General features: G+C 39.6%; 1 protein-coding gene across 2 annotated transcripts in view; it reads right to left on the bottom strand.

The window, feature by feature from the left end:
- kcnt2b (potassium sodium-activated channel subfamily T member 2b) overlaps positions 1–15,778 on the bottom strand; it is a 179,567-nt gene that overhangs the window by 53,861 nt on the left and 109,928 nt on the right. For both annotated transcript variants that reach the window (XM_088932148.1, XM_088932147.1), the window contains 3 exons: positions 15,578–15,661; positions 12,343–12,437; positions 6,010–6,190 (listed from right to left, as the gene is read on the bottom strand). In XM_088932148.1, the coding sequence (XP_088788274.1) occupies positions 6,010–6,190; positions 12,343–12,437; positions 15,578–15,661 (360 nt within the window). The remainder of the gene's footprint in view (positions 1–6,009; positions 6,191–12,342; positions 12,438–15,577; positions 15,662–15,778) is intronic.

The raw sequence follows: 15,778 nt of genomic DNA, 5'->3' as shown, positions 1-15,778 counted from the left end.
TGCCCCCTGTGGTTAACGCAGAGGGTGAAACGCTGTCTTGGAGTCACCAGCGGCTGGCAGATCAAGCGACTTGCCATCAAAGCCATAGCTGCTATTGTCAGATAGTGTTTAATTTCAGACTCAGACAGACTGACGTGCCACATGCAATGGCACAGGAGGACCGGGACTTGGTCTGCTCTGTGAAATCTCTGGCACAGGGGAGACAAGAACAGAGGAGTAGGTCAAAAGTGCACATACCGGAGGAAGGTGTACCTCCTGTGGTGTGGTGACGCTCATAAAGTGGGCTGATTTTTAACTTAGCAATTCCAGACAAAGAATTCCTGGAGTGAATTCTCCAACTCAACAGGAACTCATTCTGGAAACACAGTGAGCTCTGCAGAGTGGGATCGGGATGAATCAGCTAGGACTCTCTCTCACCTCAGAGAGAAATAGAGACTCCTGCACCAGCTGCCTTGCTCTCCTGTAGGTGAGAGACAAGCCTGTCCTTCAGTCAGCACAGAACCTTCCGCAATTTCTGCAGAGTTTACAGTGTCAAAGATGAACGACTCATTGGCTGGGTGGATCAGGGGAGAGAGTCTGCACCCTCTCATTCTCTCTGCTTGGATACACAGGTTCTTGCACCTAGCTAAGATGGAAAGGCACATGTGATTAAAATATGAAGCAGTCTAGGAAGTGAAGGACAATCAATTTCTAGCTATTTACATTCCAAACACCTGCAACTGTTAATAATAATAGCTAATACATAATAATTCCTCATATTTATATAGCGCTTTTCTGAACACGCCACTCAAAGCGCTTTACAGATAATAGGAACTCCTGTCCACCACCAATGTGCAGCATCCACTTGGATGATGAGATGGCAGTCATAGTGCACTGCTAAGCTCAACACACATCAGCTATCAGTGGGGAGGAGAACACAGGGATGTAGCCAATTCATAGATGGGGATTATTAGGAGGCCATAATAGGTAAAGGCCAGAAGGAAATTTGGCCAGAACTCCAGGTACTCTTTTTCAAAGAAACACACTGGGATTTTTAATGTCCAGGGAGAGTCAGTTTTACATTTCACAGACAATGCCTTTTTGCCTGGGGCATTAGGACCCCCACACAGGCAGGGTGAGTGCACCCTACTGAGGACCTCTTCCAGCAGCAACCTTAGTTTTTCCCAGGAGGTCTCCCTTCCAGATATTGGCCAGGCCCACACCTGCGTAGCTTCAGGTGGTTGACAGTTGTAAGTTGCAGGCTGATATGGCTGTTTCATGTAAAGCATTACTACTCATATGGTTCACAATGCAATTCGCTTTATAAAAATATCTGTACATGAGCAGCAAGCATTAACAGCTTTAAAAGAACTGAGTCAAACTTCAAACTTCAAAAACTGTTTGTCCTTTGAAACTTGCACATGTGGAGCATAGTGACTGATTTTTCCCAAGGTGTAGGAATGTGATATCAGCCATATCTTGCTGGCCAATGAGGTCACTCAAGGGATTCAAACCTTATTAGCTAATTAAGACCGGGCAGTAGCCTTCCCTATCAGAAAGAGGCAGAAGTCATGTTTCTTTAAAAGGAAAACACAGTCAGATCATGCAAAGGATCCCAGCTCGTGTTTTCTGAAGCTCAGTCAATAAATATAATGAAAGCAAAAAAAAAATTAGCTCTCAAGAAACACCCTCCTTTGGGCTTTCCACAGACTCTATAGGCTGTGTAAATAAATGATTGGACTTTTTCCTGATTTTTTTCGTTCTCAAAATCGTTAATGAAAAGTCATCGAAAGATCTCCAACCTTTCAGGTAGGGAACATTGTAGCAATTTGGCTGGCGGTGCCCCAGACACTGCTAAATGCAAATAGGTTTCAGAATTAGATTTGAACATCAAACAGCATGAAGCTAATGAGACAACGGTGGAGCTGTTTAATGTGATGACCCTGAGATGTTGTTTCAGACTGTCCCTCCCCTGATGTCTGGGTTCTCCAGATCTCCACCTGGTGGTCCTTTTTCAATTCAGTCATCGGTTTTGCTCGTTCTGCCCAGTGCATTCAGGCACAGCTACAGATGAGCTCTGTGGCCCAGGTAAATGTTTAAAGCAAATGTTATAGTTTGTCTGTGGGAGCTACTGTCAAGTGAATCTGCCTAAAGGGCCTGAGTTTTCAAAGATAGCCTTTACTACAATAAGGACATTACTTCACTCACAATCACAATATATTTTGGATGCAACAACCTTAAACTAAAGTACATAACTAACAGAAAAACAAACTTAACAAATGTTGGGGAAATTTAACTTAATGTGTTTCACGAAACGAACTTCAGACCTGTTTCTCAAGTTTGAATCATCTTTATCATTATCATCTTTTGGAGGACAAAACTATAAAGTTCACAAATCATGTGCTTTAACATCAGCAGCCAAGCGGCAGCTCTAATTCCTGTTCAGGATTAAGAAGTTGGAAAGAGATAATGAAGACCTGCAGGAATTTTATTAGGCATTGTATTTAGGATCCAGAGAGAATTTAATAGTTTTTCTAGTGTATGGTATTCCTGGATTAATCTGAATTCTATTTAAGTATTTAAGTTGCACAGTTCTTACTGTATATGGGAGTGCTTCCTCTGAGCGCATGCAACTCATGTTTTTCGGCCTTCAGAGACTTTTAAACTTCAGAAAAACAATTGCAGAACACAAAATATAAAAAATAAAATAAAATTTCACAAGGCACAGGACAGTATTTTAAGAAGAGGATTAAGTGGTTGGTATTAGTATCTGGAGGTTTGTGAGATGGGACTCAGCAATAATTTAATATAAGGTTTATTGTAAAACTCACAGTCCTTTTTTCTGCCTTTTTTAAGTGATGTCTAATTTGGGGTTAGTTGTACTGGTATGGGTGAGTTTATTCTCCATGTTTCAGACTCATGCACTCTGTCAGAGAGGACACTGCTATTTATTTAGTCCTGCAGTGCTTAAAGTAATATTGCCCAATTAATTCTCCTCCGACAAAGGCTATGTATTCATCTTGATTTGGTGATTTTCTCTTTTTTGAAGAAACAAATGCTGTGCCTCTGTTTCAAAATCGATCATATTAAGCATCTCTGCAATGGAAGGAGTATGCCTGTTGTCAGCTTGTGAAAATAGTCTATTGACCAGCCTTGCTATACATTATGCTGAGTCATTGATTTTTGCCTCAGCTCCACCACATGACATTTGAAATATATGACCGAAAAACTGTGGAACTTTGTTCCCTGCACACACCGTCCTTTAAATTGCCAGTACACCTGACTGGCTGCATCAGTGAACCAAAATGGGGATCAAGGGTCCTTCAAGACCAGCACTCATGCAGTTAATGCGAATACTTTCAAATGAGTAATTTAGAAAATAATTATTTCATTATTAAAGAATTAGGACTTCTTCCCTCACCACCCTACAGTTAAACCCTGGAACTTGCTCAGATTACAAATTACAGATTAAATGAGACAGAATGAAAACTAGAGAACTCTCAGGCCCTTGGAAACTAATGTTGTCCATCCCTGCTACAGCCCATAGCTGCACGAGTACAGTCCTCAATGAAAATAGTCCCTCAGGTTTCAGAGGCCTCTTTAGGTCAATAAAAGTACAAGACCCCATGATGAGGACTCAATGAGTTTATGTGAAACTCACCTGGACTAAATGAACCATACAACACAAGTCTGAATCTACTTGTGCTTTCAGAAGAGGTTGAGTCCTATGGATCCACTGAACTGTTGTCCTTATTGCCTAGACTTGGTGATTCCTATCACAGGTTCTTATGCTACTTCACTTTGGATAGTGTCTTTGACCAAATCTGAAACCCCTACAATCTGAATTCTACATTTATTCTGTAACTAGACTGCTAATCATTTCACAAGTGAGTTTTTTAAAGGTCTATACACATTCTGTACAGTAGTTCATCACTTGAAGAGAAAGAACTACAAGTATGAGTTTTTATACTTTTAGAAATCATGTTTTTTTTAGAAATGCTCTGATTAATTAGGGATTGGTTGAATGTTTGTCAACCATAATAAACAGAGGATAATAAATTTAGCAGAACTATATTTGCAATTAGTGCTTGACCTGCAGTGGTTTGTCTCTTTGATATACACAATTATATATTGTGTATATTAAAGAGACATACATTTGATATGCACATTGTAACGAACAGTTCTTTCCGGACCCTATGCGGACGACACAGTCCGACGGAGTGGGGGGAACACTAGGGAAACGTCATGCAGGAATACGGGGCTGAAGACAGGGGGGCGTGTCCAAGGTGCGCTGGTGCACGGGGGAGGCGTGGCGTGGCCGAGGCGAACAATCCCAAAGAGTAATCCATAGAGTATCCAAAACATGAAGGTAAGTCCAAAACCAGGAGATCCATCAGAGGAAGGAATTAAAAACCACGAAGGCCGGGTCGGAACCGGCGGACGGGGAACAGGAACGGGAACAGAGGTTAAAACCTTAACGGGACCAGGCGCTTCCTGGTCCCGGACTCGCACGATATGGAAATCAGATGCAGAGCCCGGATGAGCGTCAGCGCCTGGCTTTTAAGGTGGGCTGGGAATAGGGAACAGGTGCAGAGAATAAAGTCTTAGTGAAAGGGCTGGAGCACCCTTAAGGAGGGGGGACTATAGTCGTGACACACATTATTCTAGGCATTTCCCCACTCAATGCCTGTACCATAAAGCTCAGAAGTTACACATTCTGAAGATGAATGCATTGCATTCATTTATTTGTTGTATATAAATAATTGCTTCACTGAAATACATCTGGGCTATGAGTTAGAGCAATCTGGCCAGCAAATCAGATTCTTTGCCATGTAAAGTAAACCAATGGAGAATGGCGTGCTAGGAATTGGCACACAGATATAAACCACTGGTAAGGAAGATATAATAATGTTCACACCCTTTTTCATTAGCTCCTCTGATATGCACCTTAAATTGACCATATGGCTAATGGATGTTTCAGTTCACAGTGAGGTGCATCTTAACATAGGCCAGACTGCTCTGTAAGGGTGTAGACAGCTACTCTGTATGCAATAATTCCTATCTGATATGGGCAGAAGTAAAAAGAGCATTAATTCAACATCTTACATTACATATACAAAATAACTAATGCAAGCAAAGAGAGAACTGAAATGGTGAATGTTTGGAGACTGTGAGAAATCACAAAGATCTGCCTAGTACAGTATGGAGGGGTTAGGAGGGAGGAAAGGAAAGGGGTTGTCCCATACATACATTTTCCAAGGATCTTTTGTGAACCTGCCAGTATACGAAAGGATTATGAAAATGTCACACCACATTCTGTGACAATGATTGAAAAGTTTTTACATTAACTTGTTTTAACATATTTGATTGTTACTCATGTTTATTTTGTGTGTTATTTTATTATTTTTATTATGTGTTATTATTTTTACCCATGTTTATTTATACTGTAGCTAATGAACATTCACATCACCTACAGGTACGTACGCTTTATGTGCTCTATGAGCAACGCATATGGTCAAAGCTGGCTGTTTCGTTTGGGTCTATGTATATATGTGATCAAAAAGAACTGAGGACTTTGATATTCTGGATTAATAAAACCTCCCAAAACTTCATTTTTTAATTAAAGATTAAGCCAGACAATTCAACTGAGCAGCAAGAGGCATTAAGAGTACCTGAACAGCATCAATTCAGATGCATGAACTAGAGATGGTTTTGTCTCCTGAGTTTTCAAAGAAGCAGTGCCCCCTAACAGTGTTAAACATTAATGGTTGTGCTACTGATGGTTATACATCTTGTTTTGCGGGATAAGTAATATTTGTCCCCATTTTAATTAAAATAGTTAATCTGACTAAAATAATTAAGCTTATTGGCTACCTTAGTGTTAACCACAGCCAAAGGTCCAATTGTTTGGGATTTGTTGAGAGAAGAGTTTTTGTCACCTGGATGGTCAGACTAATGACAAGTGGGTTACGTTTAGGGTTGGTTCATCTAAAATGTGGAGAGAGAGGTGAGCACAGAGGTTGGAATCACCTGGATTGGCAGTACAATGAGGGCCACGCAGATCATGATGACCACCAGAAGCTGAGAGGGCCAGATCTTGGGTGTCACATCACCAAAGCCCACTGTGGAGAATGTGACGATGCAGAAATACAGAGAGTCGAACAGCGTCAGGTTATTCCCAGCTCGCTCCAAGTGCTGGATCCCACAGATGCTGGGGAAATTGAGAGACAAGACAGACAAATGAATCCATATGATGGGCAGCTTTATTTAACTTTGAATGCAACTTCTAAATGCGAAACAATGACTGAGCCAAGTTGGCCATTTGGAGCCTTTAGCACGTTTTAAAATGGCCCTCAGACAAAAGCAAACACACTTACAGCACTACCGTGCTTTCTACGGATTAAAAAGGTTTTCAGGGTCCATATATTTAATTACAGGAGACTAGCAAGCCAGTTGTGCATTGCAAAATTTCAAACATGAAAGCACTCTTCAAATGGAAGAACAGTGGAGAAGTTCAGGATGAAAACAGATGCAGGTGTTAGCAGTTGAGAGGTTTTAGAGCCGCACCAATTCTTAGACTTCCAGCTGAGAGCATTTCATCTGAGCCTGTCGTTTCTGAAACAAGACTAAAGTATGTCTCGGTTGTCACCTTTTCTTTATCATTGTGAATGTGTTAATTGCATGGTGGAAATAAACATGATGCATCACAGTGATCACATCACAGCTGCAAAAGCATGTTTTAAGTAGTGCTGAAATACTATGGATCACAGGTTTTTGGCTTTTAGATATAGTCTTCCCACTTGCTATAGGATAGTTAAAAAAAATAAAATCCCATAATCTGACATTAAACCACTCACACCCATTCGTTCATATTTTTTAATAAACTATCACCACTGTACTTAAGATTCTGAGAAGTACTATATACAGTAACTGTAAAACACATAATCAATGTTGTGGACAAATGGACAAGCAAAGCAGGAATGGAGCTCTGCATTTCTGACCTTACAAAGCTTTCCAGGGATACAAATATATTTCTCTTTCCGTGGAATTTGATGTCAGTTTTGTCAATATTAAATCAGAGAGGCAGTATTCAAAGTATACAATGTACTTAGTCGGCGTACTCAAATAAATGAAAACTGAGTTAGCCATGGGGGAACATACTGCCATGGAAGATGACAAAGAGAGTTATGCTGGCTCAAACCAGTGATTCACTCCTGATCCTAGAGGACAGCGGAGCTCCATGTTTTATAGATAATATATGAACTGGCATCCTCTCCAAGGTCTTTGTACCCGTTGCCTGCTGGGATAAGCTCTGGCTCCCTTGTGATCTACAAGTAAATAAGTGGTTAAAAATGTTTGAATGGTATACTCCTGAATGAACAAATGCCTGGAAAGAGTGGTAATAGAGACCATATAAGTCAAGCTAGAGTCTATGGTAGAGTGAAAAGCAAAAGACACTGTGGTCCTCCAGGTTCGGGGATGAATATTAGTGGCTTAAAGCGACTGCTGTTTGTGTCTGTAAATGGTTGTGTGTAAAGACATGGTGCATGACTGCATGCAGTTTTCACCTCTAGTGAGGGCCATAGGAAAATCCATTGTGTTGTGTCACAGCTAGTAGTATAATAGCAGTAAAATAAGAACACATGGTAACACATGGCTTATGGTAACACACGTTTTATGGCCCAACTATGAAGGAAGTACTTTCAATAAATTGAAATGATCCCTCCATTAGCGACATGCTCAGTGCATTCAGTCTAATAGCTTTCTTCATACGGGGCTCCACAGAGCAATGATCTGTGCATCTGGGCACTTAATGGGCATGTCTGTTTACACAGCCTCTGTTCTCAGCTCTGTCAACAGACAGCTGCCTGCTTTGAAAAGGTCAGTCACTGTGAGTAGTTGGCTTTTACAGGCTGTTTAATTCAATTACCCAGCCAGTGGTGAGAAAGCTCTCAGGCGAGATCATTTCATTTCTCTGGCTCTTTTTCTTTTCTTTCTGTAACACTGCAATAATGGTCAGTTGTTGTTTCCCCTATAAAGGTGCCATGATAATTTCATAAATCTGTCGTGTGCCATTATGGGTAAGAAAGATGAAAAACAAGCAGTTTTGTAGTTAGAAACAAAACAGAAGTTGAAAAGTAAATGATCTTTTTTTCTTATGCATTTATGCCCTGTTTCCTTCTGTACCACACAAGCGAGGAAAGGAATAATAGAAGATGAGAGGTGCCTTCCATCTTAGCTTCATTACAAGTGTTTCAAACTTCTCAAATGAAAAGGGCTCAGCTTGGGCCATCTCAGACTGGCCACACTCAAGCGTCCTTAAGTATGGGGGTCTTTTTGGCATAGAAATGCCAAAAACAAAACGAGAAATTTGCTTGTTAATTGATAATGATTGCACTCTGCCTGGCAGAAGCAAAGCCCAAGCACTCTGGAAAAATAGTAAAAATAAAGTGAGAAAAGGTCTACTGCAACTTCTCACCCAGCCAGACGTGATACAAAGTACCCAAGAAAACAAGTTAGTCTGTATTTTTCTGTTGCATCTTTTCAAACATTCAGGCTGTAGTTCCAACAAAAACAGCTTCTGGTCAGATGTCAACAACAGATTGCCAGAGAAAAGTAATTTGTTTTGAACAAGAGATTTTTCCCTGTTATCATACCAAACTACCCTTCATTTGCTGTTATTGGGCAGACATAGATGCAAATCCGTGTGTGAAATCTGTATTCACCCCTGTTCATCAATATAACACAATATAGGTGATATTTATATTATCTACTGTATATACCATATGATTCATTTGATTGATTTGATTGTTCATAATCTTTACCACTGAAATGGGCATTATTTAAAATTGTCTTAATAATGGTATAATTAATAATGATAATAAATCAATGTTAATAATACATAATTAACAATTATTTTGTTTTATATATAACCCATTTAAAATCACTGTCAATGACTGCAGTATGTACTTTTGAGAATAAAAAATTTTGTTGTGCTCCTCTACAGAGTCGTTTGAAATTTCGCACATCAGTATGGCACAGGACATTAGGCTCTGGACTCATAACTGGAAGGCTATGGGTTCAAATAATAGGCAAAGCACAGCTGGTGTACCCTTGGGCTTTACACCTAAGTTGCTTCACCCTGTTTTAGGAAAATGTCCAGGAATATAAGTGGATATAATAAGAATTCAAAGAATAAGACAATAATATTTTTGTAAGAACCATAGTACCTTACAAGAAACTTTGCTTCCAATGCAGCAGTTCACGAGGAATGACAGCAGCCAAAAGCTTGGGAGAAATTAGAATCGTTTATTGTGATGTGAAGATTTGGCGTAACCCGCTTGGCTGAGGGCCAACCTCCCGGCCGTTGGACGGGGAGGATAGGACCCCCATGCGACCAATGGGGTAGCTGCAAAGGTGGAGAGGGGGTGGAGGAGGGATGCAGAAAACGAACGAGGAAGAGGAGAGAGTGACGTTTGATATTTATGGAGACCGGTTGCTTACGTCAGGATTAGTGAGAATTGCGGCAGCTGTGTCGAATGAGCGCGGCTGCCTTCATTCCTCCCGAACTTTCATTAAAAACTCCATTTAATCTCCTGTATGTATACTGAACTGAACTGGAATTACTGTTCATCCTAACTTAAATAATTGATGTAGGCCACTAGTATTTACAACTGTTCCTGGTCGGTTACCATGTCTTTTGGTTTCATTTTGTACATAACTATGTTTGAATTAAGTTGTGCACTTAATTGTTTCATATTACCACTGTTTAAATGCATTTTACTCATAGTGGACCAATGAAAAGAGCTATGTAAAGTTAGCTATAAAACCTAGTGGACTAGAAACATTTGCAGATGATATTTATATACTAGGATGAAAAAGCACAGTAGAAAATGAATTGCAAAATTCAAGACTGGACAAGCACCTGATGTTTAAAAACAAGTGTAGGGTTTTGCTACTCCCAAGCCCTCTCACATTTAGTGAAGGAAGGGGACATAGCTTGTGGTCTGGGGAACAGCACATCGTTGTCGAAATTTGGTGAAGGGACATTTTTCAGAGAACAAACAACCTATGCCTACAGTACATCCTCCACCAAATGTAACACACCAGCGATTTGGTACTAGAATGAAATGTTTAAAATAGGCAAGAAAACAGATACACAAATTCAGCCATAAGGTTCAAACCAGTGCTCTTTTATTTACAGCACAGGGAAAATAAAACAGAAGTGCTGGGAGACCTGCCCACGTATGTCATTAATTTTGTACAAAGCTAATCAAAATCAGTGTAAAACAAACCTCTTGCATCAACTTAAACAATTTTCAATCCAATTGTTTCAATATTGAAACAATTACAGCTCATAAAATTCATGTAAATAAATCACTTTAAAAGTGTGGTACTGTATCTGTCTTTTGATTCTAAAATTTGAAAAGGTGGACAAAGGGCTAATTTCAGAAAATGTATTAGTTTTTAGTAATGTCCACAGAAATCCAGCAATGGTGTTTGTCTGCTTGTTTCGTTGACAGTAAAGAATTATGCAATGAAGTTTGGAGAGGTGTCTTTGGTTGTGTGTCATGACTACTTCTGACCATGTTATTGCTGTACTTTTGCTATTTCCTCGAAACAACTCTGTGAGTGAGCTATATCACCCTGTAACTCACATTTGCTGCTAAATTAGTACGTGTTACTTTTCAGCATTTACCACTTTGTCAGCTTTTAAGATCACATGGCCTCAACTATCAATATGTTCAACACATTCACCTTCTCCCGAATTGACTATTCAGCAGCCAGAATCCTGACCAGGTCTATTGCAGGTCTATTGTAGGTTAATCCTATCCTGGAGCTCTTGCACTGACTTCCTGTCAGGTTTTATGTCGACTTCAAAGTCCTCGTGCTCTGCATGGCTTGGCATCTCAGTACCTGTCTGAGCTACTATCACCCTTCTCCCCACATCGCAACCTTCACTCTTCTAATTCTGTTCTCCTATCTGTCCCCAAAGCCTGTCTGCACTCTACAGGTAACAAGGCCTTCTCCTGTTATGTCCGAAAGCTCTGGAACTCTATCCCCAAGAATATCAGAGAGTTCATTCAAATCTAAACTCAAAACCTTCTTCTTTAGAAGGGCCTTTACTTAATTGGTTCTGTTATATACAGCTTTGTTAGCTCCTACCGTATTCAGTACCCCCATTTACTGTTTCCTCTCATTGTGTATTTTCATTAAATGTATATCTTGTGCATTTTTGTTGTTGTCGTCATCCTATAAAGCACTTTGAGAAGCCACCTTTAAAGGCAACCCCCTGAAGCTAAGTAGGTGCAAGTGTATCCAGTTCCTGGATGGGAGACCTTGTGGGAAAGCTAAGGTTGCTGCTAGAAGAGGTGTTAGAGGGACCAGTTAGGAGCACTCTCCCTGCAGTCTGTGTGTGTCCTACTGTCCCAGTATAGTGACTGGGACACTATAGTATACTTTGAAATGGCACCATCCTTTGGATGAGACATAAAACTGAGGTCCTGACTCTCAGTAGTCATTCAAAATCCCAGGGTGTTTCTTGAAAAGAGTACCTGGAGTTCTGGCCAAATTTCCCCCTAGCCTTTACAAATGATGGCCTCCTAATATAATCCCCATCGATGAATTGTCTTCATTACTTTGTTCTCCTCCCGACTGTTAGCTGATATGTGGTGAGCATCCTGGGGCACATTAGCAGCTGTTGTATCATCCAGGTGTTGCTACACATTTGTGGTGGAGGGGAGTCCCCATTACCTGTAAAGTGCTTTGAGTGGAGTGTCCAGAAACAGCTACAGTATATAAGTTAACAATAACAATAATAATAATAATAATATTTTTTCTATAACAGCACGATTTGTGGGTGGCTCTTTTGCCAATCCCTCCCAAGTCAAAAAGCTCTGCACACACCGGCAAGTCCAGGTCTCCCAATAATTAGCCTTGTAAACTTCTATTTATTCTACTTTATGTTTTGCTACTGATCCACTGACTTTCAATTATGTATCAGTTTAATTATTTAACACAAACAGCATTGTTTAAATGTTGTAGCTGTCTATTTCATCAAGGTAAGTGAACAGGGAATAGGACAAGGTCTGAAAAGAAACAGCATTTTGGTTTTAAGACTTAGCTAAACTGTACCAGCATACTTCCCTTCTGAGTTTTTATAAGAGCCTGAGACTGGTATTTGATATTGAAAGCAACCTCTCACTTGCAGGAGAGTCATGCTTCAATTCAAGAGGAAATTCCTCTTTATTAGGTTAGTCTCAGGACACAGGTACATAATATCAGTTTTCATGGTAATTTTTCAGTTTTTTCAAGGCTTTGAAATTGACTGGTATCTTTAGGATTAGTGTCCCTGCTACTTACCATGTAAACATCAGGCAAACCAGAGTGCAAATCAAGATGAGGACTTGATTGAACATAGCAGAGTGGGTCCTTTGAATAGCTCGGTGAAGGTCATTCTGAAAAACACAGAAAAACACACATCAGGAACATCTGAACCAACACCTGAATTAAATCTACAGCAATATGATGGCAAAAGTTTCAATGTTTTTTTTAGTAACAATATTTTTTTTCTAATACAGTTGGTATGGCAAATTTATAGAAGCAGAATTGGAACAAATGTGATAGAATCAAGAGGAAATCAGAAATGAGATAATGTGAAGATTAGAAGTTTTTTATGAGAAGAGTGGGGATTTTAAATGTCTCAGTTGGTAAAAGCTCTCACCCAAGAGCAGACTGAGCTCTATGATCCAGGTATCCTGGGTTTGAACTTTATTAAAGTATTATTAACTTCTATATTAGTAGGTGACTATGACCATGACTCCTTAATTTTCTGTGTGCTCATCTTTGGGTTGCTGAGGGTAAGGTCAGGCATCTCTAAGCACTTGGTGACCAAGAAACCCCTGCAACTTCCCAGGTGGGAACTCTCACAGTCATAAAGTACTATTAGTGAGACATGTGCCTCTCTAGCAATAGTGTTTTAAGTTCCTGCATGGAGCTGCATAGCCTTTAATGTCTCACACAATGAGTGCCCCAGGGGTGGGTGGGTCAGAGGGCTCTGCTTACACTTTCTCACTCTCCCTGAGTGGTGGGTTACAGGGTTCATAATCATGCCCAGAGACATAAGAAACGTACAACTGGAGATCCTAAATTGGGTGCCTATAGAACAATATAAGTGAAAAGAATACTACAAAGTACAGAAGAGCAGGACTGTAATTTTTTTATATGGCCTACATTAATTTATTTGCAGCATGTTAATATCCCTACAGATCTGTTCCATTACATCATTTTAACATTCTATCAAATGTTACAGGTAAAGTAAGATCCATGTCTTTAGCTGTAATGAATTGGGCTACTTCATCCTTTTCTTCACAGGTACACAGGTATCAAACCCCAGAACCAGGCAGCATCAGCACCATGCTCAATCTACCTGAGCCCTCCAGTCACTCTGCACCATGATGAGACAATATATTTAATGGACATTTGATTATCTCTGTTACACCATCTAGTATTGAACGTGCTGTTAAATTCTAATTGGAGACCTCTTGTTTCAAATTAGTTAGGCGGCAAACCGCATCTGAAATCCATTTGTTTTGCTTTTTTTGGATCTATTTTTTTTGAGCATTTGACAACTGGGCCGAACACATGCAGTAGAAGAAATGAAATAAAGGGAACAGCACAAGTTTAAACTTCTTCCCTAGAGCAGTGTGGTTCTTCATCTAACTTTAAATCTCCTTAAACAGCCACCAGGGTCAATTCAAATGATGAGCGCACTGAAATGAGAACTTGAAGCAGGAATCCAGTCCAAGATAATGAGGGTTCTGCACATTTTCATTTGTCATGCCTGACAAACTCGATACACCTTTAGATGTCTTTTGTGCCAACTCTGAGTTTTAGAAACTAAACTCAAGAGCAGCCCATTAATTATATATTAATCGGCCTGTTCAATTACTTCTGCTTCGTGGCTCCACATAGCCTTAAGCAAGTGACATGCAGATAGAGCCAATGAGATATTTTTTTTAAAAAGGCCCTTTAATATAAATCCCCAATGACACCATCCCAATTGTTTCTTTATTAGACTGTCAAGTATCTATGGACACCATGCCTCCTTTTTGATAAGGCACGTACCCAGAATAGTCTAATCTCTGCTATGTAGAGTAAAGTGACAGCCTTATTTGAAAATGTTTCTTTCAGTTTATTTCTGTCATTACATTACCTACATCTCAAATCAGAAACAAAGACCATTAAGACATCCAACATTAGATTCAAGTGTACTTGTCAAAAGGGGAAAAATAAATAGTCAGTGTTGTAAATGCTGCATCTTTATCTGGCAGAAGTAACTTAGGTTCTCCAGAGCATCAGGGATGGAGTTTTGCATCTATCTTAAATTTAAGGCTACTACTGACAGACAGCAAAAGAGGGCAAGACAGCAATTGCATCATTTCCTACCTAGTTTGCAGGGTTTCGGAGACATTTAATGCAGAATTTGTGCACTTGCCATTCACTCACTGGAATTAAAGGTAGAGCAAGATGCTACAGACCATTCTGTTGTAGAGCAACAAGCTTGACTGTTTCTAGACATGGTGGCTATCCCTGGAATCTAAGATCCCTGGAATCGAAGAGTTAAGGTGACCTATAAGACCTGGTGGATGAGCCCTTCAGAGCTCATCCACCAGGTCTTATAGGTCACCTTAACTCTTCGATTTGTAAAGTTGGGTTTTGCTCATGGTTTTGATCAATTTAATTGGTTCATTTCAATTCAGGAATGGTGAACTGTGGTCAATAAGAGCTATAGATTGCTGGTGTTTTCATTTCCAAAGATCTCCAACGTACTAAATTGAGCAAACAACCTTTTTAAGTGGACAAAATAAATTGTTCTAGGTGCTTAGAAATTGGTGAATGATGTAAAACTTGCTGGACCATGGCTTTCCAGATCAGGATCAGCTACCTCAGCAATATACTGCTCCACTGGGTAAAGGTATGATTTTTACGATCCTTGATACAAATTGAACATCCCAAGAAAAGCACATAGTTACACGTCTAATAGTTGTGTATGAAAGAAAATGAAGAGATCCTGCAAGCTCTTGTTGAACTGCCTTGTACACTACTGAAAATTAGACAGAAACAATCTGAAACTAAAAACTAAACCTAAATAATCAGGAGACTTTAGTATTTGCTAATGTTGATGATATGGGAAAAGCATTATTAGGCTGCAATGATTCCAACCAAGCTTCATGGCTGTGGGTTGTAGATACTTTTTACTGATGTAGTTAGATTAAAGTAAGTAATTATGAGCTGCTAAAAAGGTGCCTGGTGCTGTACCGCAGTATTTTTAGTAGATCAGAGTTAGAGTGCTTGTCTGTAATGCATTGAGCAGCTCAGTATTAAAGTGCTGGGCTACAGTCTGTACAGTTGCCTTGTGTTTAGAGTGTTTGGCTGCATTGTATTTAGTAGATCAGTGTTAAGTTTTTGGGTTACAGAGTGTTCATTAGATCAGTGTTAGAGTTTTCAGTGTGAGAGAATTCATCAGTTTCGGTTATAAGAATAACTGATAATGGAAAAAGTCAAAAAGAAAGTGCTGGTTAAATTATTTACTTACAATCATATTTTCCAGTGCATGCTTTGCTAACCAGCAGTTTAGAAAAACAGGGATGAAGAGGTTCCTGAGGGGAGGCAAAATGACCTAAAAGAAGAATAAATAGGAATAAACAGAAAAATTAGAAAGTTAAAACCTTCAGGGACTCCTTGAATAATACAAAAGATAAGACTATTTTAGGTTCCAATGTTTTAAACATTTATC

The sequence above is a fragment of the Atractosteus spatula genome, chromosome 14 (genome assembly GCF_055471065.1).
Source record: "Atractosteus spatula isolate fAtrSpa1 chromosome 14, fAtrSpa1.hap1, whole genome shotgun sequence".
Classification (NCBI taxonomy): Eukaryota; Metazoa; Chordata; class Actinopteri; order Semionotiformes; family Lepisosteidae; genus Atractosteus; species Atractosteus spatula.
The sequence above is the reverse complement of the archived record's forward strand: the minus strand, read 5'-3'. Positions and strand labels throughout refer to the sequence as shown.